We start from the raw sequence: 27,214 nt of genomic DNA, 5'->3' as shown, positions 1-27,214 counted from the left end.
ATTTGGAGTAAACACCACAAAAGCATCGAGCCATCCTGATTCTACGGTTCAGGCTGGTAGTGTAAAGGTGTGCGGGACATCTTCTTGGAAGCCGTTGTGCACCTTAATACAAAGATCATATCGTCAAACAATGGTGTAACCGGAGATTCCCATCATGGATATGCAGCCACCTGAAAGCAAAAAGGGCTCCCAGCTGATTCTAGCAAGGTGTACCCAATAAAGTGGCCCATATGAATACATTTTAACTACTATCTGGATTAGCGTATAAAGAGATATAGAGGTTTAATTTTGCAAACAGATGCACACTCAGTTAATTCCAGTTTGGCTGTTTATTCAGAATAACAGGCTTCAAATATAATGCAAGCATCTGATTTACACACTCAAAGATACTGTATTGCTCATCCACCCTAAAAGGGGAGATTGCTGTGTGGGAAACTAAAAGAGAAAAGGCCATTCATAACACAAAGACACACATTATTTTGATAAGGCAGAGGTAAGGAAAGACTATACACACTCTGTAATATGGCTGCTTTGTCTATGTGAACCTTGACTGGATGCATGTTGATCAGTCAGCATCACCTCAGCCGCCACTGCAAAACACATTTCAGACAAACGTTCACCCACAAAACACAAAAATAAGAAAATGCACTGAAACGACCTGCAGTGTAGTTTCACATATCCAGTGCCACACACACACACACACACACACACACACACACACACACATAAAAAACAAAACATCTTTAACTGCTTACTCTGAGGGAGACTGAACTCTTGCTGATTACTGTAGAGGATTTTACGATTGCAGCAGCTGGTAGACATTTTCTGAGATGTCTGCAGTGTAGCTTGTTATACGCTAGTGCTGAGGAAAGTTTACTGCATGCTTTCTTTCACAAGCAGGAGAGAAAGTAAGGGCTGAGGTAGGAAGGAGGGGGAGGGCGGACGAAGGCAAAAGGAGGTGAGAAATAAATAAGGTAATCAGTTGCTGTAGAGTCAGGCTATTCAAAGGCACTTGGATCGTGGGTGAGTGGTTCAAATGGAGGTGAAACACAGCAAGCAAATACAGTTTGCATTTCAGGTGAAAGGTTATCGAGCGTTTGCTTTTATAGCTTGAACGTTAAGGTGGGTACGGAGGAAAAGCCCTTAACATATTTAAAAGAAAGAAAAAAAAAATAGCCTATTCTCAGATAAAATACTTCATGTTTGGCAATTAAAATTATGATTAAAATTACAAAAAAAAAGGCATCAAGCAGCCATATAAAAGTTATGCATAGCCTTCAAAGCAAAACATAAAAAATACACCAGTCAGTGGTTCAACAGTTACAAAACCCTTCATACCAATATCCCTCACAACTAATTTGGGTGGCTTTGAAGTGGTATTACATCCTTACCCACCAGCATAGCGGTGTGTCACATTATCTGATTATGCTACAGAGCAGATAGTGGTTAAACCTCCTCAGTCCAGAAACCTTATCTCCCACAAAGCCTTCTGATGGGCTAGATTAAACTCTAGCAACATACCACCAACCGTTCAAAGTAAATCCCTCGAACACGGCTGCCCCGTTTTGCACAGATGTTTCATAATCTCAGACATCAGTCAGTGTGAACAAACCGGGGTTATGACCTTCAAACGAGTGTTGCTGCATGTTACTAGATTAAGCTAATGGACTGAGGACAATATGGCTCAAGAAAGAAAGTTTTTTGTAGTCTCGGATTTTCCATGAACCACCCATCGACTGCTTCTACTACAGTTCATTTATGCTTGCAAGGCTATTTATTAAAAAGGCATATATTTGTTGTGCATAAAATATCCTAATTTCGTGCCTCCAGCGTCTTTATGTCTCCCCTCAGGCAATGTGTTCGCCACGCCTGACGAGTGGTCTGTTTATGTAGTGTTTCATGAAAAGTGAAGTACAACAGTGGTCATTAAGAGTCCAGCAGAAGTGTTCATTTCTCAACCAGATGGGCTCCCAGTGCTAAAGTATTGATTCAGTGCTATATTAAGAACAAACGGCTTCAATTTAAACACATATATCCTTCATGTTGTGGTCTGAGCAGAGGAGGAGTTGTGGTTAACGGGCAGATTTACACTCTTCCAAGTCTGTTTCAAAGCAGAACCGACATGCACTTGTGTTTCCTGATCATTTTTCCTCCTCCTAGTACCTTTCCTTCTCCACATAGTGCCTGAAAAGATGCTGCCTCTGAAAGTGAAGTGTATTGAAAAGTGGAGGAAATAAATCACAGTTGCACTCCCCAGAATGGATGCATTCAGCCACATTAGTGGACAGGATTACCACTGAGCATGCCTCTAATGTGACTTTGTGAGTTGCCTAGCTCACTAGAAAATGCTCAAAACAGCAATAATAAGAACACGATGACACTTTAACCTCAACAACACCACTTCTGCTTGGATCAGGACACCTCATTCTTTGAGCATGAGTTGGAGGGGTGGGGTACAGCTCTCTCGGCAACACACAAATCCAGTTTTTAGCGGCAATGCTGTGCAGTGTGGTTATGCTTTTTTATCGTTGCTTTATGGCACGCATACTGAGACTCTCTCCCATGTCTGAAATGTTAAATATTTAGCGTGCTTCTCATTTCAACTTGAAGATCAGTTTTCACTGAGATTTTATGATTAAACCTTACTTAACTTTGCTCAACATCTTGTTAACTTTGATAAATTTTTCCCAGAAGGGGAAAGAGATTGTTTAATTAACGCTGATTTTTTTTTTTTTTAAACAGCATGGCAACTTAAAAAAAGCCTTAAACTGGCATTCTACTTCAAACAGACTTGAAAAATGTGAATCTTTCCTTTGTCATCTGTGAATCATTTGAGGTTGAAGGCCAGCAGGGGTCGCTCCTCCCTCCTTTGCCAGGGGCTTTTCTTCTCCTCTTCTGCATCATCGTGTGCTGCGTCCTCATCCGGAGACACTGACAGCAGCGCGTGATCAGTCCTGAAAGTCACTCCCTCTGGAGTTGGCAGGGGTGGAGGAGAAGTAGGGGATGCAGAGGAAAGTGAGGGTGGCTCCTCCTGTATTTGTACTCCCTCAGCTGTTTTACCCACTGCATCCCCCTGCCCCTGATCCACTCTGTTACTCTCTCCTTTGTCTGACAAGACAGGTCCAGATTTGCTGCCCTTGTGGGTGCACTTCTCCTCCTCACAGCCTCCCACATTCAGATCATCCACAAACACCAGCTGAGTGTAGGCCGAGGCTGGCGTCGCCCCCTTTGATCTGTCTTTCTCAATCCCCCTTTCCTCCTGCTCAGCATCTCTCCCCCTGCGCCCCGCTCTCGGCTCGTTCAGGTCCACACCCGAGTCCAGACTGGCATCGTTACAACTGCCATGCCTCCCTTGACGGCTGCTACCTTGCTGACCTCCTGCACTAGGTGTGCTGTTGTTGTTGTTGTGGCACCCTGCCCGCTGGAGATCGATGTAGGAGTGGCGAATGTGAGCATTGGAGCGTCCATCCAGGGAGACAAACCAGGCTCGTGGGTGAGGCAGAGGCTTCCCTCCTCTCAGCTCCATTAAAGTCTTTTCAGCCAGCAAGGTGTCCTCGCTGTTTATTTCCACAAGACCCGACTCCCCGAGAGCTCCTGGAATAGACAGAGACTCTGACAGGCCTGAGATACCCTCGCCTTTACCCTGCTTTTTTGGACCTGGGTCGCAGTCAGTGGGGGTTTGCCCCAGGGGCTGCTGGGAATGTGAGGCATTGAGCTCAGCCTGGATGGTCTCTAAGTCACTCTGCTGGTCAGTCTGCAGCAGGAGCGCCTGACCAGACAGAGGGTGCTCCCCAGGCAGCCGCATGTAGTGTGCTGGGATTACAAGTGTGGGTCGCACTCTTGAGTAGCCTTCCCCTCCACTCAGCAGATCTACAGAGCCGCAGCAGAGCAGCTGGCCTGGCCGGGAGAGCAACTGGGGACTGGGCCGCTCCAGGTGGTCCACAGACCGGGACAGAAGGTGGTCAGCAGCCCTGCACTCACCTCCCTCCCCTCTGCTGGGGGAGTGCGGAGGAGATGAAGGGGAGATGCAATCAATAATCCCAACACTGCTAAGCTGTGTAGCTGACACTTGACCATGATTAGTGGATGACAACGCATCTGAAATCTGGTTGCTAGATGAACAGAAGGAGGTGTATGATTGACGGTAGCCCCTCTCTGTCCCCGATGATAGAGCAGCCCTCAGTTGAAACGTCTCTACAGACTGTCGGTAGTCTCGGCTGCGAGGCGTCAGATTGCCCAGAGATGATCCGTGGTGGCTGTTGTTGCCGAGAGAGGAGCGGCTGTGTTTGTTTTGATGGATAAGGCTGTGTTGACGTTGATTGTCTCGGTGCTCATATGAGGAAGGCTTGAGCATCGGAGTGGTCATGTCAGGCTCAGTCCCCGTGGAAACAAGCTCCAGCTGCACCTGAAGGCAACAACAAAATTCAGGTGTGAGAATGTTTTTAAATACCATCACATGAAGCAAACCATAACAAACACTGTAGTTTAATTTCAAACACGTAGAGTGCTATAGTGTGAGTAATTCATGTGTTTGGTCCCATCTTGGTGTTCTTTTGTGTTAAGAAGGGTGAAGGAGGTGTGTTGTTATCCATAAAAACAGCCTTTTGATTGGTTGAAAAATCAAAATGAGGGGAAAAGCATAAACATGGCTGCAGCTGACAATTTTTAACATTTTGAAACACTCAGGTTCACTTTATTACAAAGAAGTTCTTTGTTATTATGACTCCTGTCTTCTCTGCTCCAGGGGCCAAGTTAAAGGACCAACCACACAAACGCAGCTACAGCACAATGATCTCCACAGCAAAGCTCTGCACAGGACCAACAAACAACCATGCAGTGCACTTAAGGAGCACAGGTTAGCATCGATACACGTTTTCCTTCCTAGGGGCAAGCTATGAGCAAGTCAGGTATGTTGAGCCTAAAGCCAGAGCTTTCAGTTTTTACCCATCTAAATCCCCATAGCAACATGTGCTGAACCAGGTACCAAGGTCTTTTTCCCCCTCTTTTTCATGGGCCACATATTACTGCCTTTCCCTCCATCGACAAGCTGTAAAAATGATAAACTGATGTAGATTCTATGTTCTATAGAGGTGTGAAAAAGTGTTTACCCCCTCCCTGATTTCCCTTTTTTGTGTTTGGCACACTTAAATGTTTCAGATCATCAAACAAATTTAAATATTAGACAAAGATGACACAAGTAAACACAAAATGCAGTTTCTAAGTGAAGGAGTTGATTATGAAGTGGGGAAAAAAGTCCAAGAAGTGATTGCCCCCAAAACCTAATAACTAGTTGGGCCAGTGTCAGTGTTGTTTCTCATCGGTTTCTTTAAATTGTACCGTAATGTGTTACATTTTGAAATCGTTTAGCTCGCTTCACTTTGTCAGGTTCTATCTGAGCGATTTCTTAATTCAACAGGTCTGACAGTAATCAGGCTTTTTATTGAAACTCAACTCAGCTTTCAAAATCACAGTGGATTTATGATTTAACTACAAGGACAATTACTTTTTCACGCAGGACCAGACAGGTTTGGATAAATTTTCTGCCTTAATCAATGAAATCATCATTTAAAAACTGCATTTTACTCGGGTTCTCTTTGTCTAATTCTAAAAAAATTGTGTGATGATCTGAAACACTGGCAAATATGCAGGGGGCAAACACTTTATACACCACTGTATATATGAAAACTGTTGAGTCACGCATTCCCACAGTAATTAATGAAGGTATAATAGTTAGTTTAACACTGCTGAACTACAGGTAACAGAATACAAGTTATTTGTAGGTTGTCTGTGAAGGTTCTCAGTCATCCAGGTCATGACTGAGAAGTCCAGACGCTTATTTGTAGGTTATTTATCCCGAGGAAACAGCGCATGTTAACCTAATATGATGTAATGTCATGATTAATGTAATGCAATTTCCTCATTTTATAAGGCTATTAGACAGAATCAGTTTAAGGTTTGGCGCTCTAACCTGCAGCTATTTCACATTAGAAATAACCAGAGTTAACAGAGTGGTGAAATAAATATATTTACTAATTAACTAAAGAGTAATTTTAGCAGATTTTTCCTAATACATTAAATAAATAAATAATTAATGTGTCCAGCTGAGGTAGGCTACACACAATCAGTCTTTTTGTGCAGAATAAGAGTGAAATAATGTATCAGACACCCTGTTTTAATGTAGCGCAGCCTGATCCTGAAGTAGAAAGCCTGGGTGTACAAAGACAGCAAATGCAAAGAAAGCCTGGCTATGCAATACGTCCTTTAGAGAACATCCAAAATATTGAATATTTAGTAAACGACTTTGGTGTTTTCTATTTCCAACACCTTTAAACAGTCATTAATGTGCAAACTCCTTAAACTGTGCCATCTGATCACTGAGCAAACACACCTCATTGCTGATGAGGTTAAGGTGAGACATGGACGTGGCTTGGTCCCTCTTACTGCTGTCCAGTCCAGAGGACAGCGTGAGCTTGCGGTGAGACCCTCGTGGCTTTAAACATCGACGTCTGGGTGAACACAGACAAAGAGCACGTTTAATCTTTAAAATCGGAATAATTACACACAAATGTTTCTAATGGTGAAAAATACATCCCTGACTTTTTGTTGGAACAAGTTGAGACTGGACAAGAGCATTTGTGAGGGTTTTATATTTACTGTGTAGCGCAGCTGCCCGGGTCCAGATTGTTTACATTTGATCAACATAAAAACTATATTACTGCCATGTGACTTACTCTGGAGAACTTTTATTAGTACAGGGCTTTGTTTTCTGGTACTGTTATCACAACTGAAGAAATAATAAACGTGTAAACCTAGGCAGACAGAAGGATGACAGATGGTGCTGGATTCAATAAAAAAGGAATGTATTGTTAATGTTCAGTTAAATGTGGCATACAAACACCCCAGCTCTTGAGAGGAGATAAGCCCAAGCTGTCCTGTCGGCCTGCTAAGGTAAATTTTGGAACAATAACGGAGAAATAAATCCCAAGCAGCAGTACACATGTTCTAGCTACAGACTGACATCATCTTCACTAATTTAGATACTAATCTGGAAACTCCTGCTATAGTCTGTGTAAAGGCAAAGTGTTTCACACACCTGCAGTAGTACAGCAGGAGGCAGAGCAGACAGAGCAGGATGAGAGCCATGCCTCCCAGTATGGCCAACAGAAACACAGTGTGGTACGTGCTGATGTCCTTTGCAACCATTGGACCTGTTACAAAGACATGTGTTGAAGCACCAGAGAAAAAGCTTTTTGGTGGAAGTCTGCAGTCAAGTAAACCACATAAATGACAGAACAAAAATATGTGTTTTGCGAAGTAAATTTAATTTGTGTCTATGGATTTTCTTACCGGTGTGTAGAGACGACATGGCGGCCACCCAATACCCCAGCTGAGGAACAATGTAGGTTAGACTGAGCTGGTTTCCCTCCCTCTGCACCTGAGCCCAGCTGCTCTTTATCCAGATACCTAAAGACACACAAAAGAAATCACAGTATGTGGAAACAAACTTTGTAAAGGTTACTCTGTGAGGACTGGCTGCAGCAACTGCTCACCTGCCTCCCCTAATTATGTAAAGACGGGGCTCGATGGAGTTAAGACAGCTAATCTCTTAATGTGTTAGGAGTAAATTATTTATGCTCAAGATCTTAGCCAAATGATAGCCGTTTGGATAAACCAGTAGATTTAATTACAGTATTTCACTCTGAAATATTTGTTCAAACATAAGAGTAAAAGTTTTACAAGTTGGTAGTGAGACCTATAATGTAGGGCAGGGGTGGGCAACTCCAGGCCTCGAGGGCCGGTGTCCTGCAGGTTTTAGATATGTCCTTGATCCAACACAGCTGATTACCATGGCTAAATGACCTCCTCAACATGTCCTGAAGTTCTCCAGAGGCCTGCTAATGAACTAATCATGTGATTCAGGTGTGTTGACCCAGGGTGAGATCTAAAACCTGCAGGATACCGACCCTCAAGGCCTGGAGTTGCCCACCCCTGATGTATGGTTTGGACATGGTGACACTGGCAGAAAAGGCAGCAGGTGGAGCTGGAAGTGGCAGACCTGAAGCTGGAAGTGGCAGAGCTGAAGCTGAAGACTGGGATTAAAAGAGTAGTGTGTATTGGATCAAGGACACATCTAAAACCTGCACCGGCCCTCGAGGCCTGGAGTTCGACACCTGTGCACTGTGGTGATGCTAAAGGGAACGGCTAAAAGGTGACCAAACACACCTCTTCTTTGACTAAAATCAACATTTGATGATGAAGCTTTATAATGAACTGTCTAGTTAGCAGTGTATGTGTCTGGTGGAACAGATTCAAAATAATAGTTTGAAGTGCCACCTATACGCACAGCTTAATGTCTTCTACTGACTTGTGACTTTCTTTGCCCTCCCCAAAGCTGCAGATACTCTGATTAACGACTCAAATGTCTGCCCTGACCTGTTCTAGAGACGGCAGTGTTTTGGTAGTACTTAACTCTCCCACAAGGAGGCAACATGTAGATAACAGTGTTACCCTATGAGCAGTGTACACTGAGTACAATAGCGGCTCTCCGCATAGCCAGAATGGAAAACCACTACAAAGCTAGAGGCATTGACTGATTGGCTCCCAGTAAATCTGCTTCAAGAGGAAAACACTGTGTTGTGCCTTTACACTTCCGATCCTCAGGCTCTCAGGGCTAACGCGGTGAGACCTACTTTGTTTCTATGTTTATACAAAGTTATATAACATCAAGTGGTTAGGAATATGCATCATGTTTAATAAAAGGAGGAAACAAAAGGGTAAAGAGGATATTCAAAGAGGAAAGGCAAATATACAAGAGATGCTGACGGGGGGAAACATCACAAGCAGAGGAAACGAGGGGATAAACAGGAGGAGTGGAAAGAGAGATAAGGGAACAGGCACAAGAAACAGAAGAGAAATGAGAGCGAGGCTGTGTGACTCAGCACCACACACACACACACACACACACACACACACACACACACACACACACACACACACACACACACACACACACACACACACACACACACACACACACCACTGTGCCCAGCCCTGCCCAGATTCACCCAGGTCCCTCTCTGAATCCTTTCCACAGGGGAGTCCTCTCTGTGTGGCTGACCTGTTTCATAGCTACAAACGACGGACCTGTTCCCACGCTTCGGTACAATACAGCACTGACAGACAGCAGGGCAGCTACTCAGACGCAAGGCAAACATTTATAAAGTCAATACAGCCCATATATTACTTCTGCTTCTCGCCCATTCACACAAAGCCAACATGTCCAGCCGCAGAGAGTGGTCGGCTGATCTGAGCGAGCGGCGCTTATTTGCATCGTCAGACTCCCGACTCGCACACCCAGGTGAACATGATCTGTTTGTGTATGACATCAGTCCTCCCCATGCCTGCTTGACATCAAACAATACATGACATGTTGCCAGTTGCACAAGTGAAACAGGTTTCCCTCTCTCTCTCTCTCTGTGTTCATGCCTCCTCCATGCGAGCACTTCATAAACAATACTAGCGTCTTTGTGAGGCTGCCATCCTCAGCCTGAAGTCTTCCACCGCAGGCACCAGATGGATTTCAAACTTCTTTTTGTCTGTTTATCATCTTCAGTTTAACACTCACACACATTTCACCCACTAAATGCTCAGTGAAGAAACTCAATCAGGAGATGGGCCGGTCTGTTGTGTTACTTATTTGGAGGGTTGCTAAGGAACATGAGATGTAGCCTGGAGAGGGGTCCGGGAACGGCTTCTTGTTGTTGAAATACTCGCAGCTACAGGCTGTGAGGAGGATACAAGTGTGTGTGTGTGTGTTCATTCAGCTTTAATGAAAGCCCTTTTTATAAGCCCTGCATGTTGATACTTTAGGCGCTTTAAAACAGACTCCTGAGATCCTGAAACTATCACAGGAGCCAATGTGGATCTGTTTTTTAATCAATGTAACACTCTGACGTACGATTACAGTTCAGATGAAAACTGCACAGCACAGACAGGGAATAACGTTGAACTAATGAAGGAGAAATTCAAAATACTTGCCATTCAAATGTTTTATTTTCTTTCTATCCATTCATCTGCCCATCTAGAGCTCACTAAACACTTCTAGTAGCAATCTTTAGACACTGTTTGGCCAAATAAATCAGAGCTCTAAAATGTTTATTGTGAAATGACTGTAGCATGAATGTAGTACACATATCATGACACGTGGGAAGTACGACATTTTTAGGATTTTAATCCAATTGTGAGATATCAGTAATAGTGATGAATTAACCAAGAAATATGCCCAGCCAGGAGTTCCCCTCAACTCCACAAGTTTCAGTATCTTTCAGTTCACGATTTTGTTTTTCAGGACTGGAAATTTACGACTTTGTTTTCCCACCCTTGCTGCTTTAATCAGTCCTTTTTCCAGCCATAGCAGACTGCTACAAGCACAGCAACAAACAACAGTGATAATATAATTAGGTGGAGAACAAACTGACACATTTAACAGCTGAAAACCAACGCTGTCCTCAGAAAACAGAGCTTAAAGGAGAGTTAATATTAAACAGAATTGCACCTTCAAAATGATAATTTCATGAATGTCTACATAACATTTGCTAATACACTAGTCTTCTGATTAATAGGTGGTATGTCAATCTTATGTGTGTTTACAGCTTTTCCCCAAATAATTCCAGTGGGTCCTAACAAAGCTTTTTCCTGCTGATGAGAGGAAGCAGTGGATCTGTTGAGACACTAATGTTCATGCAGAAGGAGGTTTTGTAGTGCAGACACGTCTGAGTCAACTGATGATCGAATCACTGTCTTTAAGTGGAGCCTCTCTGAGAGGAACTGGGTGTGTCACAGTGCAGGACGACTGACAACAAAGATTTAAGATCGCAGGAGTAAATCAGAGCGCCGAGAGAGATTTGAAATGTCTCCGCTGCATGAGCCAACACCGCAGGGCTTTTAGCTATTGTTCAGTTCAAGATTTAACTGAGCACGGGCAGATTATGGATCCACAGTCCAAACTTGTGATGTGAAGAGATTAATGTGTAGCTGTATGTTGGCAATTTTTATGATCGTATGAATAATTCTATTCATCGCTCTGATACACAGCCACAAATTATGACCTGGCTGCACCATGTGAGCATGCACGTGGTTTGTGTTAGTGCTTGTAATGTGCTCTTTTCACAAATAATTGCAGGTCTCATATAAACAGAAGTAAAGCCTTCAGAGTTAAAAACTTCCTGAACTTAAATGTAGAAAGTCAGAAAAGCTTACGTGTGAGTTTCTGTTAATACATACCTAAGCGCGGGTCAAATCTCCAAGTAGGGAGGTGATCATTTTCCTTCAGGCCACTGTCAGGCGGGAGGGGCACAGAGAAGGTGATTGGCCCAGTCACCTGCAGCTCCACTCCATCGCCGGCCAACAGGTGAACAGAGATGGCTGCGACAGGAGTCAACTCGAACGTCTTCTCCGTGCCTGTGAGAGTGCAAACACGAGGACGTGAGAGAGAAAAATGCAGGGAAAAGGAAAGGGAGCGGGAGTAAGGTGCACAGGAGGGGAAGCGGAGAAAGGAGCAGACAGTGGGGGAGGTAACGTAAAACAGCTCAGATAAAGGAGGGCTGTCAGAGGAAGACAGACAGGAAAGAAAACAAGCGAAAGACAGGAAAGAAGGAAACTGGGTGGAGGGCGGAAAAAAACTTGAAGACTGAGGATGGAAAGTGTCACAAAGCCGCCTCGAGGAAGAAGGTACGCTCTGTCGGGGGAGACAGCTTTGAAGGGGTATTCAAGTCACATGAAAAAAAAAAAGGGGGACACACACAAAAAAACGTACGAGTCTGTTGCATGGTTTTAAGGATTATGATGTTGATGTGTCAGCTCATATTTTTTTATAAACAAATACATTTATGAGATCGTTGTTTATCATTTTTCTGGCTGAGTTGTGAACAAAAACATTGCCAGAGTCTGTCTTCTGGATGTTATGATAAGACCATTTCTAATTATCCATATTTTTGTATTATGTTAAAAAATAAGCCTTGTTTGCACATATTGATGAACATGTTTGTCATCACTCGTATTATAGGCCAGTGTAGTCCATGCAATGTCAAGATGTGGATAAGAGTGCCTGAAAGCGTGTGGGCACGCGGGCTGTGTTAGAGCAGAGAGAAAACACACACACACACAAACACACACGGGTTATTGTGTTTCAGGAGGTCAGATAGAGACGGTAGTGTCTTTCTGATGAGCTGCTCCTGCTACTCTTCACGCCTCACCCTCTCTCAGCACATTTTTCCTCTGTCCCGTTTCTATGAAGGTGTCTTTAACTATATGCTCTGACCCGTCAGTCTAACCTTCACCTGTGCCGTTGCCACTGAGCATCTCCAGGTGGGGAAAGTGCTGGATGTGTGAGGGGGAGGTTGCCACGGTGAGCAGCGCGGTCAGGTTGGCGTACGATGTGTTGGGAGGAAGACTGAGAGCTCTGTGCAGGAAACTAACCCTGGGCTGGACTCTTAAACCTGTGACACAGAAAATGAAACTGAGTTGTCATTTAAAATATTATTCAAATCCGTCTGAGTATTTTAGTTGGATAATTGACACAGACTTTAACATAATAGTAACAATAATAATGCGGAGAAAGTGGGAATGACATCTAAAATTCCACGGAATTCATTCAATTTATACAAGACAATGGCAATTAATTCAGTTAGTATATAGCGCATAAGTATAGAATATATAAGGTATAGGATATATTCAGTCTCCCTATTAAACACTATGGAGCAATGTGAGCTTAAAACCTTGAAATCACCTGACCTCAAGAGTCCATCATGCACACTGATGTTTGTTTGAACATGTTTTACAAGGCAGCTTTATACTCCTAGTGCCTTCTTATAAATTCAGACATCAAATTAAGCTTAATGGAGGCAGCTCTAGATCAATAACGCCCTGGTCGACTTTCTCTCCTGGCCAACGTGATTCTCTTTTCTGATATTTTGCAATGAATTGTTTCTTTTTGATTTGTCATCATGGCTGCCTGGCATCTAGTTTCAACAAATCAACAAATTATAGATTAGAAACAATAAACTGAAAACCAAAAAGCATGTAGTGGGATTCAGCAAGGTGATGTCATTGTGGTCCAACTGTGCCGAGTGCACATTCTTGAGCAGTGAGACATGGATCAAGCTGTACACGAGTGTTCGCTGTGTTTGGGTTTCTCCTTGTGCTCGACATGATTTTTGGGCGTGCAGTATGAGCGACACTTTCACATTTCAGACTAAAGCTCGTCCTAAAAATTCAGGTGTGAATGTTATTTCCTGTCTGCGGTTCTGTTTTTCAGAGAGGAAATGAGCCTGTTGCTGTTCTTTGTGTGCCCCCTTCCTTGACTCTTTTTGTGTTTTTCCCTCCACTTTTTTCTCACCTCATCTGTTCCTCCTTCTGTTGGACACTGCTCGGCCCATCCCCCCCTTCTCTCCCACTCTCTCCTCCCACAACTTCCCAATGCATACCACATTCCCTTCCTCCTCCTCCTCTTCTCCTTTCCACTTCTTTTATTATCCCTCCCTCTGCCACACGCCCGGGTTCATCACTCCCCTGGGTGTCCAAGTTCACAGCATCATGAAAGACTGTGCAGGACAGGGGGCTGGACTGTGCCCGGCTCAGGCACGTGCTACAGGCAGTGTGTATTCAAGAGGTTCATATGTTAATGGAGCCTGTATATTTATGTGAGAAATTTATTTTAGTCAGACAACACAGCTGACAAGCTAAATTACTCCCCTGTTGGCCAGAGCCACACAAAAGAGTCAACAGACAAAGAGACCAAATTGATTTGCCTGGATGAAAAAGCCTTATCTAATGTAATTACACCCAAACAAAGAAGCGGAATAACAAAGACACGCTTGTGATTTATGTCTATATGGTGTGTTTTCTTTATATCAGGTATTAGATATTTTCCTGATAACAGGCCATTTAATATAAGATAGCATTTTATATTAGGAGTGTATTAATTATGTTTTAAAAAAAAAAAAAAACCACTTGTCGCCAATGACAAAAATGACAAAATATGGCTTTCATCCCAACTTGAGTTCTCTTACAAATACTCAAACACTGAGGTTATTGTACTCTGTCCTAGATACTTACTCTGGCTGGTATGATCTTAGCCTTCGGTAACACTATGAGGAATCTTAAGAGTCATTTTTGACCAGGGTATGTAGTTCAGTGACGACATTAAACAAATATGTAGGACTGCTTTCATGCATTTGGGGAATATCTCTAAATTTAGAAACATCCTGTCTCCCAGTCATACTGAAAATATCATGCATTTATTACTTCTAGGCTGGACTATATTATTATCAGGATGTCCTAACCCCCCCGCCCCCAGAAAAGCCTTCAGTTGATCCAAAAGGCAGCAGTGAGAGTACTGACAGGGACTAGAAACAAAGAGCACATTTATCCCATATTGGCTTCTCTTCATTGGCTCCCTTAATCAAATTTAAGATCCTTCTCCTCACAAATAAAATCTTGAATAATCAGGCCTGATCATATCTTAAAGATCTCACAGTACCTAATTATCCTAACAGAGCACATCCCTCTCAGACTGCAGTCTTACTTGTGGTTCCCAGGGTACTTAAAAGTAGAATGGGAGGCAGAGCCTTCAGCTTTCAGGCTCCCAGTTTGGATTCTGGTGACAGACACCCTCTCTACTTTTAGGGTAAAGCTTAAAAGTTTCCTTTTTCATAAGGCTTATATTTAGGGCTGGATCAGGTGACCTTGAATGCTCCCTTAGTTATGTTGCAGTAGGTCTAGGCTGCTGGGGATTTCCCATGATGAAGTATTTCTTCTTCACTCCTCTTTTTTTACTTTCTGCGTGTTTAAACACCACTACTGTTATTTAGTCATTATTAATTATTAAACTCTGGCTCTCTTACACAGTGTATCTTTTGTCCCGTCTTCCTCACCTCACCTACTAATAGTAAATAAGTTTAGAGGGAACCAGAGCCTGGAACGCCCACAAGCAAATAGCGTTCAGCTTCAAAGTAATACACAAAGCGTGAATCGCTTCCAGTAGGGACGCAGCTTTATGTGTCACTAACAGGGAAATTGCAGTGTTTCCTCTACTGGAGCAACTATGTAACACAAAGAATAATGCTTGGTTGAGTGATGTTTCTTTTTTAATTTTTTTGTATTTTTAAAATTTCTATTTATTAGTCATGACAAATGCGGATACAGCAAATATCGGGTGATTATATCCACCTGCCGGTTGGACTCTAAATGCAATAACAAGTTGGTGCAGCCACCCAGTAATACCAAGAACCACTTGGCAGCAGGTTTGGGAATACAGTTTCCCACAGTGACCTGTAGTTGCCATGGAGTCTGTGACCGGTCACCAGTGTGACCGAGGCCTTATAAACATTATGACTGAGTCATTTCCTATGCATGTGTGTGTGCGCAGAGATAGTGCCAATATGTCTGCCCAAGGTGTGATGGACCAAAATGTTATAATCTTTCTATTTCAATGAAATAATTCGATTTAAAAGTTTGATTTTCTTTAAAAACAATAAACTGTACACACACACACTTGCATACAAACACACACACAGACAGTGTGTTCACCTTGTAATCCTGGAACAATCTCAACAACATCTTCGTACACCATCAGAGTTGCAGCTCTTTCTGGCAGCAGGTCCAGGCTGATGGATGAAAATACTAGAGGAGAAATAAAAACACACAGTGTATAGGAATAACTTCACTATGAGATTAGAAACAAGCTCTAATCTACCACTTTACTAATCACTCTGAAACACAAGTCATTAAATCATCTTTATGCATTTTTAATAGTCCTGCTTTCATCCTGTCTGCTGTGCAGGACCACAGCCTGACCCAGCAAACTGCACTTCTTTGCTCTTCCTTCCTTTTTTCCCCTCACTCGCCCATTGTTCAGAGCTGGTAAGCGTGATAATCCAATTGGCCGCCGTTCCGTTGGCTCATAATAACCCCCTTCCCACACACACACACACACACACACACACACACACACACACACACACACACACACACACTCCAGGCTCCTGGGAGGTATTTTGCGTGAGTGTGTGTTAGTGAAAGGGAAGCTTAAGCAGCCCCCTTGCTGAGTTTTGGCATCTAAAGCTATAAATTAGTAATGGAGCACTCCACTCATTAGCTCACACACCTGGCACAAAAAATGTACTTTTTTTTTCTTCACACACACACATAAAAACATAAAACATGAAAACAATCTGTTAATGCCACAGTTTAGTGAGACACTGTTCTTGTTAATCTGGTTACTTCTCAAAATATATGTACGAGTTCTCGCTCTCTCACTCACTCACTCACTCACTCACACACACCTACCAGGTAATCTGGAGGGAGTCCAGGGCACAGAGTTAGGCACATATCCCTGTTTAGTTGCGGTGACAACAAGCGGCGTCCCAAGGCGATAGGGAAAACGCAGGTAAATGTTGCCGTCGGCTGATGAGGTTTCAGTTGTTAAAGAAGTACGATTGGCAAAAAGCTGTACGGTGGCTCCAACCAGGGGCTGGTGAGTGCTGGCATCGCTCAGGTGAACCTTAAGAGTCACATCTGTGAAGACAAGAGTTCATCATTTGTAACGGTTGTAAGATGTCAAGTCTCCGTAAACAGTGATTGATAAACATACAAAAAAAACCCACAAGGCCTCTATGATTACAGCCACCTAAAATGCCATCGTCTTAGCTATTTTCAGCGTCAGTGCCAGGCTTTTGGCCTACAAATCTAAATCCCAGCCAGTCACACAGTGATGACCATTTCCTGGACAACCGCCAGTGGCACTTCCCCTCTAAAACAATGGGCCATTTCCCTCTCTCAAAGAAGCCTTGGAAGCTGAAGGGGGGAAAAAAAAACAACTGCACATACAAACACCTTCTCCGACGGAGACAAAGAATAATTAAAACGTTAAAAGACAAACGCTGTGTCCCGAAAACTGCCTATGGAGTAATAATAATGTTCCATTAGCATTAACACTGGTATTAATAAATCTTGGACTCTATTACGTTCTGTATACACTATCACTTTTCAGGTAAGCCCTGATGTATTGCACAACTAATTGGCTTGTGAATATCACTGCTGCAATGTAACTTTATTATAAAACGTAATAATGATCTTTCTCTATTATTTAGGGGGGGGAAAAAGTATCCACCTTCTATCGTCCATTAGCCTGAGTCATTCAGGACCACAAAAATTAGCCTTGATTTGAAAATATAGCAAACAATAAACAAGCCATGACCAGAGTGCTCTCAGGTTTAAATGCAGCTCTTTTCCATCAAATGAGCTCTGTATAGTCTAGCCACCCAACCCATATTTCCACAAACTTTAAGCTGAACCACACTAATCAAGGTTGCACAATAAAATAAAGTCAACAGAATATGACACCTCCACTGATGTCATTATGGTTCAGACTTCAGATCAGGAAAAACCTGCTTTCTTCAGGACCAGTCTATTTTTATTTTTCTTGAAATACTCCGAAAGAGTTTAATGGAGGTCATACGAATGCGGTTTGGCGACATTAACAACCAACCAACCACTACCCATCAGGCTGTGCTTGAGATGGGTGGTGCGTGATTTTTTTAATTTCCTGATATACCCTCATTATCAGATATTATTTAAACAGTGAATCTTTACATATACCCATGCTTCTCAAACTGCAGGATGTAGGTGAACAACCATGTAAAAAATATGAAGTGAGATTTAGGAAATTAATGGGTATACAAACACTGCGCATACATTTAAGCAAAATAAACTATTATCATTGTTTGTTGTTAATGATTGATAAAAATAGCAGGGTGTGTGAGTCATGACCTTTTATAGGCTTCAGAACTGGAGCATTCCACGTAAAGTTTGAGACGCAGCGACACATACGGTCATATCAAGTGAAGTAAAGGAAGGTGCGATGTTAAATTTCCAAAGTGATTTTGAAATCAATATGCGGCACATCTATCTGATATCACACACTTCTTGCAGCAGTCACACTGTGACACGCTCAGATTGTCTTTCACTGCAGAAACCCTACATCAGCTGTCATATCTCCAAAGACATCCCTCTATTTCACTCCACTCTTGCCTTAATTGAGAATTTCAACCTTAAGCTAACCTGCAGATCTTAAAGGAGGGAAGTCAAACACTCTGACAAACAAATGTTAAAATGTAATCATCACATTCCAGAGTCATCATAAAAAACTTGGTAGAGAGCACTATAATTCACAGCCACAAAAACCCACACCGTCCCCATCTTTGCACACATGACAATTTGCGTCCTGTTTGGTCACAGGCTGACCAACGGTGGCCTTTATATTGTGGCTGAAAGGTTTCCCCCCCCCCCCCACCACTCCCCCTACAATTACCAAAACATGCCCACCTCCCCCCCCATACTCACTGAATTTTGTCTTAATGTTTCCTTTAAACCTCACCCGCAGTGACACACACAGTAACACATACATGGCTTGACAAATCCCCCTCCCCCCACTGAGGGATCCTCTGGTCAGCGGGAAACCACTCTGACAATGTGTAGGAGAGAGTTCAGCCCGAGTGCACGCTCCACCTAAAAAAAAAACCAAGCTCTGCACCAAATTATAGCTTGGGAAGGGAGGAAGTTACAGGCTGCTTAGTACAAGAAAAGATCTGGCTGAGCAATGTGTCAGTTTCAAACCAAAACACATAATTATCCACAGGTGTAAAGATCCACTTCATTCCTGGGATTTCTTTTTTTTAAACATTTGGACTGCGTCAGCAGAGAATTGGGAAACAGGCAGACTGGATTTCCCCATGACGGAAACCCTCCACTGCTTTCTCGAGTGTACTGGAGAGCTCTTGACCTCACTTCCTGTCCCACTCCCCCTGATATGCTGTTACGGGTGCCAGCTGTGCTCGCCTAAAAAAAAAAAAAAAATCCCCTGGGAGACTTCAAGACTGACACACACACACACAAATGTAGTCCCCTCCCAGTCCTCGTCCAATAAATCAGTACCGAGGTGACATCATTGCTAAACAAGCTAAAAGTCTCCTCTGAGCACCCTGAGGGATGGCCAATACCCCCAATTCTCCAGCTAAACCTCCATAGCTGCCTATTTGTGTGTGCACTGAGCACCATATGGAGAATAAAGGCTTCAAAGAGTTTCCCCCTGACCAGCACTGCCATCTCAGACCAATTATCCCCAGCTCAGCAGCAAAAGCAGCAGGATAGCTGTGTGTACGTGAATGTGCTTGGATGCAAGAGATGCAACCGAGAGGTAAACAACAAGGAAGAAAGAATGAGTGTGCCTGATTTTTTCCATCCTTCTAGTTTGAATTAAGTTTGGGAGAGAGCGATCATTTCAGCCTTATGAAACTGAGGTGTGATAAATGAGGAATGGGTAGCACGGCTGGCCTCCACTGGGCGTGTGAGATGGTTTGGTGTTCTTCCAAGCAGAGCTGAGTTAAGCAGAAGCTTTCTGCACACGTGGTTTGGTTAAGTGAAGATATTTAATATGACAGCAGAAGGCATGCAAGCACTCAGCGTGCATTGTAATCAGCACTTTGTTACGAGCTACACCAGTTTAAAGTGATGTCATTATAAAAACTTGCAAAACATTCAGCTCGTGAATCTTCCAAAATCAGAGCCACACCAACTTTGTTAACTGTGTTCAGCTTACTGTAAACTGACCTTTATTTCAGATGGTCAGAAATAACAAGAAAACAGGGTAAAACAGCTTTTTTGGCCTTTACGTCATGTGAATCAGTCTAATAACTGCTATCCCACCAAAGTCCTGTGTTGATATATGAAAACAACCCTGCAGCTGTTTGGTTTCCTATGTCTTCATCAACTAACAGGTAGAGAATGAATTAAAACGAGTGTTCTTTGTTCTGCCATCTTTGGGCCCATGTTAGGAAGCAAGTTCAACACACAGATATCAGGATGCTTTTGCAATCTGGCTAAACTATAAAAGGGATTTTAATCTGATGTGGACAAGAACGCCTTATAGCTAGTCCTGGAACAGTCCTGGTATTTATAAACTCAGAGCCAAGCACTTCAATTTGTCACTTGGACTCAAGCGGACTTCAAATACTCATAAAGTCAGAAACTATAACTCAACTTTATGCCCAATAACTTTTTTGACAAGATGCCAACTGAACAGGTCAACCCAGATCTTCCGAAATCTAGCTATGATCATTTTCACTGGCTACCATCAGACCGACAACACGTGACTGCAGATATATTTTGAAGCACGTGTTTTCAGCACAAGACTAGCACCTAACTTGTGTCTAGTTAGCTCAAAATTGTGTTGGGCACTTGAAGTAAGAACAGCAAGGCCATTCAATTAAACACCTTATAAACCAATGGGAGCCTGATTGTCTACAAAACTGCTTTACGCATTTTCTGTTGTGCCACACAGGACAGTTTAATCTCCTCTGCTAAAGAGACATGCTGATGTACTTCATCATCGGCAAACATAGCACCAAAAAACTTGCATGGCTGAAAACAAAAATAGGTTAAATGAAGTCAATGAAATGATAACGTAAATAAAAATCACTGAAACTCCAAGATGATGTCCCTTAAAATGTCTGTGTCAAAAATCATTATTTTAAAAAATATAAAAAGAGAGAAATTGAAATCCTTCAGTTTCCTTGCTTAAGCTACTTCAATGACTATTATTCTATTCTCTGTTGACGTGTAATTCTCATTGTCAAATGACTGGGAAATGGTTACAGCTCTAAAGTGGTTCAAGAAAACTGTGACATCAAGGGGGTAATTTCACCGTCTCAAGCAGAAGCACGTGGCTGATTACAAGAAGTCCGAGAAATCATGTGAGAAACTAGAAGAAACAATAAAAATCACACACGTGCTGTGATACGCGTTTGCGTAAAGGAAATCTGTGTTTCACAGCAGCAACGTGAATATTGTTGTAAACGTAAACAGCAATGCTATCATATTATTATTTCAAGAATGTTGGGCAAAACCCCCCAAACAATTCATGATTTCGGCAAATCAAAAACAGTTTTAGGACTATAGTGTCTACAACATGCATGCCTTTTCAACCTTAGGCACCAATAGACTGTTGTTTTTGTTTCTGGGTTTAATAGCTTGTCTAACCACAACAAACAGGCATCACAATTACTGTGGCTATTATTTTACCCTTCAGATAAACGACAAACATCTGTGGTGATCTTACAAAGAACAAAATAGAGGCATAAATGTAGAAGACAGTATGAATCACTGACAGGGACACTGGATACACACACACACACACACACACACACACACACACACACACACACAGAGCGAAACAGGACCTTGACATGTCACGGCATGAAACACTCAGGTGCAAACGAAAAATAATACACAGTATTGTTCAAAAGTCCTCAGCCACCCCTCTTTTCTTTTTATTTTGTTTCCAAGAAGCCCAAATGTCTTGTAATTTTTAGAGTTGTCATGAGCAATAGCTCCAAATGGAAATGTGGCAAAGAACCAATTTTTTAATTATATTTTAGGCACTTTGTTACTAGCAACCTGTCACAAAAACATTTTCTTCCATTTTTTGTAGCAGAATCTATGCAAAAATACCAAAGATAACACACTTTGACAGACAAACATATTTTCGCACTAATTTGAGGAAACTGGCCATGTGGTGTCACGGTCCGTGGAGATAGACCGTGTGGGAATGTGTGCGTTGGACCCAGACGCGAACACAAGCGAAGATGCAGGAGTGGATTAAACAAAAGCGAGCCTTTTATTATGGCTGATAACAGAACAAACCAGAGCGAGGGCAGTATAAGGGTAATAGTTCAAACAGAAAACCTAAACTGGACATAAACTAAGAAAAAGCTATGGCTGGAGATACGGAACACAGGGGGTGGTAACACAGACGACGCGACACAGACTACATGAAACACAGAGACTAAATACACAAGAGGGATGATCAGGGGAAGTTGCCACACATGGGAACACAGCTGACACAGATAAACGTAACAAGACATGGCAGGAGTAAACAACACTGACGGGAGACTGTCAAAGTAAAACAGGAAGTACACAGGTGCAAACAGGAGGAGAGAGAGAGCACGGGCATAGTGGGCTGGGGAAACATGGAATGAAACAAGGAGGGGAGATGAGGGCTCACAGATACGTAGAGGGGCACACAGGGGATAAAAGTCACAAGGGGAAGTCAAATAAGGAACACCACAACAGGACAACTTAGGAAACATGGCCTGAATAAGGAACGAAATACAAAAATACAAGAAACTAAGAATACTGGGCCCACATGGCCCAGGACCATGACATGTGGAGGACAAAAGAACTGTTAAACCAAAATGAAAAAACAACAGCAAGAGAAACAGTATCTAAAGTGGAGTCTTTGAGCTGACACAGGGTCTGAGAAATGCATCTGACCCTTTAGCTTATCCATCTACTTTTCTTTACTGAAGCTTCATCAGAAATGGTCTCAGTGAAAGGTGGCTTTCAAGAAACCATTCTTCTTGGGAAACGGAGAAAAGGCTACACAAAGCTAGACTGAAATAACCAATGACAGGTCTGAAGGAGGAATCCAAATATGACATTGTTTGGTTAAAATTGTCAACAATATGGTAGAGGTACAACAGTGAGTGTCTACAGGCCTCTGTAAAACATGGTGGAGACCATCATGGTTTAAGGCTGCATTTCAGCCAGTAAGGTTGGAGATCTTGTCAAAACTGATGGAATTATGAATAATTATGAGTATCACCAAATTTGCATCCACCATGCAGTACCATCTGGAAATGGTCCGACTGACAACAGCTTCCTATTTCAACATGAAAATGATCCCAAGCATGTTTCCAGTGCAGTCAAAGCAAACCTGGATAGAAAAAACACGCTACAAGTCCTGGATTGGCCACCCCAGAGCCCAGACCTCAATATTACTGAAGCAGTGTGGGATCATGTTGACTGTGAATGGAACAAAAGGAAGCCAACATCCAAAAAGGAGCTTTCAATGTCCTTCAAGAAGCCTGGAGAACTATTCCTAAATACTACTTACAGACACTACAAGAAAGCGGATCTAAAAAGGTTCAGGCAGCAATAAAGAATAAAGGTGGTCATGCCAAATATTGACTTTCAAGCTCGTTAAAATTGTACAAACTCTGTTTTTGCCTCATACACTGCATTCCCATCTATGTTTGCACATATTTCCATAAATCACTGCACCCATTTCTCCTTTTTATTGCTAAATGTAAAGATGTGAGGGGTGGTTCAAGACTCTTGCACACGTTGCAAGCAAAGAAACCAGCTATCAGTAGATTCAGCCTGCTATTTTCTCTAAACTGGATTAAAAGTAAGATTAGGTAGTGATTGTCAATCCCATTAACTCAGCAGGGGACAAAGCAACTGCGTTACATCATGGTTGAGAGGGGTACATGGGCCCGCTTTATTTTACTTCAGTAAATATATAGGTCAAATACTGTACTCTGTACTACTGCAATACTCCTCTGTGGCCAAGCAGGTCATTCACCCTGTCTGTAAATGCAGTGTGTTCTCATGACCTCCCTGAAGCAGGCTGATGTTAACACTCACGCCAGCATCTCGTGATTAAAATCAAGCTTGGCTAGCTGGTGACAATATGATTTGATTGGTGTATTTCCTGGCAGCCCTTGTCCAGCTTCAGCAAATGTTTGTCTGTTTCAGATGCAACGCCATGCCTATTAAGGGCAGCAGTAATGTGAGTGAGATCTATATCTGCGGGTAGATCGTCTGTCTGGCTCCACTCATCCATACTTGCTGGACAGTGTAGGAGAAATTCTCAGCATCGACCTGAACGCACCCCCCCCCCCCGGGAACAAGCGAAGGTCAATCTGAAGCGAAATGAAAACCAGAGGAAGAGAGAAAGAAAGGGAAAGGAACAAGAGTGCAGATAGAGGCTGGGATTGACTTCAAAGTGCCCCAATCTTGCGAGTTTTCAAAACATCTACGCCCTGTTTTTACCTCAAACAAGAGCTGCTTGTTGTGATAATAAACGAGCCATTTTCATGCCTGATCACAAACCTTAAACCTAGACTAGGTTAGAATCTCCCAAGCTATAATAACAGTTATAAAACATCAGGAAATAATCATGATTTAAAGGAAAACCAGAGCCCAGCATTGCACTTTTCCAACTCTGACTGATTTACAGTGACAGTTTCTGTATGTTTACATTTGCACTCCTGGTGTAGTGAAAGAACCGCATGTAGGCCACCCCCTATTAAAAAAAGAACAACCTAAGCGAACACAGACGACTGATGTTTATGTGCTTGTGCAGTGAGAGATAAAAGCGATGGGTTAAACAGATGTGGCTCCACATTAGTAGCTCGTATGACAAGGTAGCTTTGAAGTCAGAGACTGAATGAGAAGCCAGCCGATTGCTGTGATTTATAATTGCTTTGGAACTTTGCTGCTGTGGTAAAAGGATGCTGTTTGACACACTGAGGAGCGTGTCTCTTGAAAAGTTTGCTGTACAGATCTAACTAAAGGGAAATTAACGTGCACGTTCCCCTGTTTTTCTTTCTTTCTTTTTTTAACAGAGGGCGCTAATGTGGTTTCACTTTGCCCTTAATATTTGTAATACTGTTGCAATGCTGCAGTCAGATTTTGAATGTAAACTGTGAGCTTTTAATGATTTTTTTGAACTGCTACTTTTTCTTAGGGGAATCAAGTCAAAGTCTACATCTTATACGACTTAAAAAAACAACAAGAACTGGGTGCACAAGTTTGAATCTGTGGTTGAATATAACCCCCTGTGTGTTATTCGCTAATAACACACAGGGCCAAAGCCAAAAACACTCTGTTTTTATGAGACAAAGAGAACCTGCATATTGTTAGAGTGGAAAACCTACAACAGCATTAATTGCTTTTCCCCACATTCATCAAAAAACTGCTAGCTAATTTTCTGTCACTCTACTAATTGGATCACTTATGCCATTTAGTACATTTTATGCTAGTTTTTACATGCTTTGTTTACAGTAAATGCTGCATCTACACTGTGCAAACGGGCCCTTCTTACATCAGACATCCTCACAACATTTACTACAGTCTGTTTTATACACACTAAGCAGCCATTATAAATTTGAGAAAACATTTGATTAGTTGCCAGCTGATTGAGGAAATGTATTCAATTCAATTCAATTTTATTTATATAGCGCCAAATCACAACATAAGGCGCTTCATAGATACAGAGAAAAACCCAACAATCATATGACCCCCTATGAGCAAGCACTTTGGCAACAGTGGGAAGGAAAAACTCCCTTTTAACAGGAAGAAACCTCCGGCAGAACCAGGCTCAGGGAGGGGCGGCCATCTGCTGCGACCGGTTGGGGTGAGAGAAGGAAGACAGGATAAAAGACATGCTGTGGAAGAGAGACAGAGGTTAATAACAGATATTATTCAATGCAGAGAGGTCTGTTAATACATAGTGAGTAAGAAAGGTGACTGGAAAGGAAAAACTCAATGCATCATGGGAATCCCCCGGCAGCCTATGTCTATTGCAGCATAACTAAGGGAGGATTCAGGGTCACCTGGTCCAGCCCTAACTATATGCTTTGGCAAAAAGGAACGTTTTAAGCCTAATCTTAAAAGTAGAGATAGTGTCTGTCTCCCGAATCCAAACTGGAAGCTGGTTCCACAGAAGAGGGGCCTGAAAACTGAAGGCTCTCCCTCCTATTCTACTTTTAAATACTCTAGGAACAACAAGTAGGCCTGCAGAGCGAAGTGCTCTAATAGGGTGATATGGTACTACAAGGTCATTAAGATAAGATTAACTAGTAACTAGTAATATCAATTAAGTCATTTCTTTAAAAAAAAAAAATCTTTATTAACACAACAAAAACGATACGCAAGCACAAAACAGCTATAATCTAGCGATGAGAGATATTGTTATTCAGAAATTTACATTTTTAGCACATATTAATATTAAAGTGCCCAACTGTTGATGAGAAAACGTGAGTGGACTCTTGTTTTCATTCCCTTTTAAGGCATTTCAGTTACGAACATAATCTGCATACTTATCATGGTTCAAAAGTACTACAATCCTTAGCTCAAATACAAGATTTACTTTAACAATATATAATCTCTAGGTACTGATATACTTGCAACAGGACCCCTGAGTAAGGTCGATGGTTGCAGACTATGTGACGCGAACCACGACCCTTACATGTAAGGAACACAGACACACAGCCGCCTTCTTCCAAAAATGCCATGTTACCTTTAAAAACAGCACGTAAACCTGACTTTGTTCAGGTTTGTTATGATATACAGACACAAGCACTTGGTTAAAAGCGACTTTACTAAACGCAGCAGTGTTATAAATGATAAATCACAGCAGCTGGACAACATGAGGGCACGTCTCCGATCATTAACAAAGTATTTTTAAAAAAAATTTAAACCCCACAAATCTCATATAAAACGACCTGAAATGGTTTTAACCCCTTAAACACAGCACCGTGCTTATAATTAAGCATCTGCAGCGCTGCACAGACGGAGAAGTTTTCGCTCTCCGTTAGCTTACTCGCTAACGTTAGCCAAGTTTAGATCACATCAGCATCCGAGCTGCTAGCGGCACCGTTTGGCCTCCACAACAGTCAACGAGCCGCTTTCTCTGGCAAAACACCTCACACGCACTTCTTACCTTGTGTAGCCGTGTCCTCCTGTAATGTTTTGGTCGCAGCTTTGGAGAAAAGGTATCCGAAAAGGCAGAGTAAAATCGCGGCGGTCCTGCTCCGGTCCACAGCCCGCATCGTTGCAGATGTGTTTAACAACGCAAACGGCTCGAGGAACAAAGTGGAAATCAAACCCGTGTCTGCTAAAAACTCACTGTTCCCCTACGGCACCGCTTATCCCACAAACCAGGCGACTCTCCATGTTCAGCAGCTTCAGCAGCCACGATTTTCCGCCTGTAAAGCTGCCTTTCTCCTGCCCCGCTGTGCATCCCCCTCTCGGTCGCCTTTTTTCTTTTTTTCTCATCGATGGGTCAGGGTGGAAGACGGCCCCATTCCTCTGAGCCACATGCCCCAGAACGGCACCAACAGGCGGCTTCTCCCACACGCAGCACCAGCGCCTCCACCTGCCAGCCAAAGTTTTTACAACTTTTACTTTCTAGGAACAGAAAAAAGCTTACAAGGGGCAACAATGAATTTTTTTTTTTAAATTTTATGGGGGGGGGGGGTGGAAAGAAATATAAATTTCTAGCAGTTTAAATTCAATAACTAAATGTAAC

General features: G+C 42.5%; 1 protein-coding gene across 2 annotated transcripts; it reads right to left on the bottom strand.

The window, feature by feature from the left end:
• Window positions 1–314: 314 nt before the first annotated feature.
• Window positions 315–27,119, bottom strand: fam171a1 (family with sequence similarity 171 member A1). 2 transcript variants are annotated; one of them, XM_082551580.1, is made up of 9 exons: window positions 26,627–27,119; window positions 16,348–16,575; window positions 15,589–15,681; window positions 12,333–12,497; window positions 11,284–11,460; window positions 7,348–7,464; window positions 7,094–7,208; window positions 6,389–6,506; window positions 315–4,405 (listed from the first exon to the last, which is right to left on the bottom strand). In XM_082551580.1, the coding sequence occupies exons 1-9, from the start codon at window positions 26,733–26,735 to the stop codon at window positions 2,828–2,830; spliced, it is 2,700 nt and encodes an 899-aa protein (XP_082407706.1). In that variant the 5' UTR covers window positions 26,736–27,119; the 3' UTR covers window positions 315–2,827. The 2 variants fall into 2 exon arrangements, with proteins under 2 accessions (XP_082407706.1, XP_082407707.1); XM_082551581.1 differs by having other exon boundaries at window positions 12,339–12,497; window positions 26,627–27,058.
• Window positions 27,120–27,214: the final 95 nt, after the last annotated feature.

Source organism: Aulonocara stuartgranti (assembly GCF_965226115.1).
Source record: "Aulonocara stuartgranti genome assembly, chromosome: 11".
NCBI lineage: Eukaryota > Metazoa > Chordata > Actinopteri > Cichliformes > Cichlidae > Aulonocara > Aulonocara stuartgranti.
The sequence above is the reverse complement of the archived record's forward strand: the minus strand, read 5'-3'. Positions and strand labels throughout refer to the sequence as shown.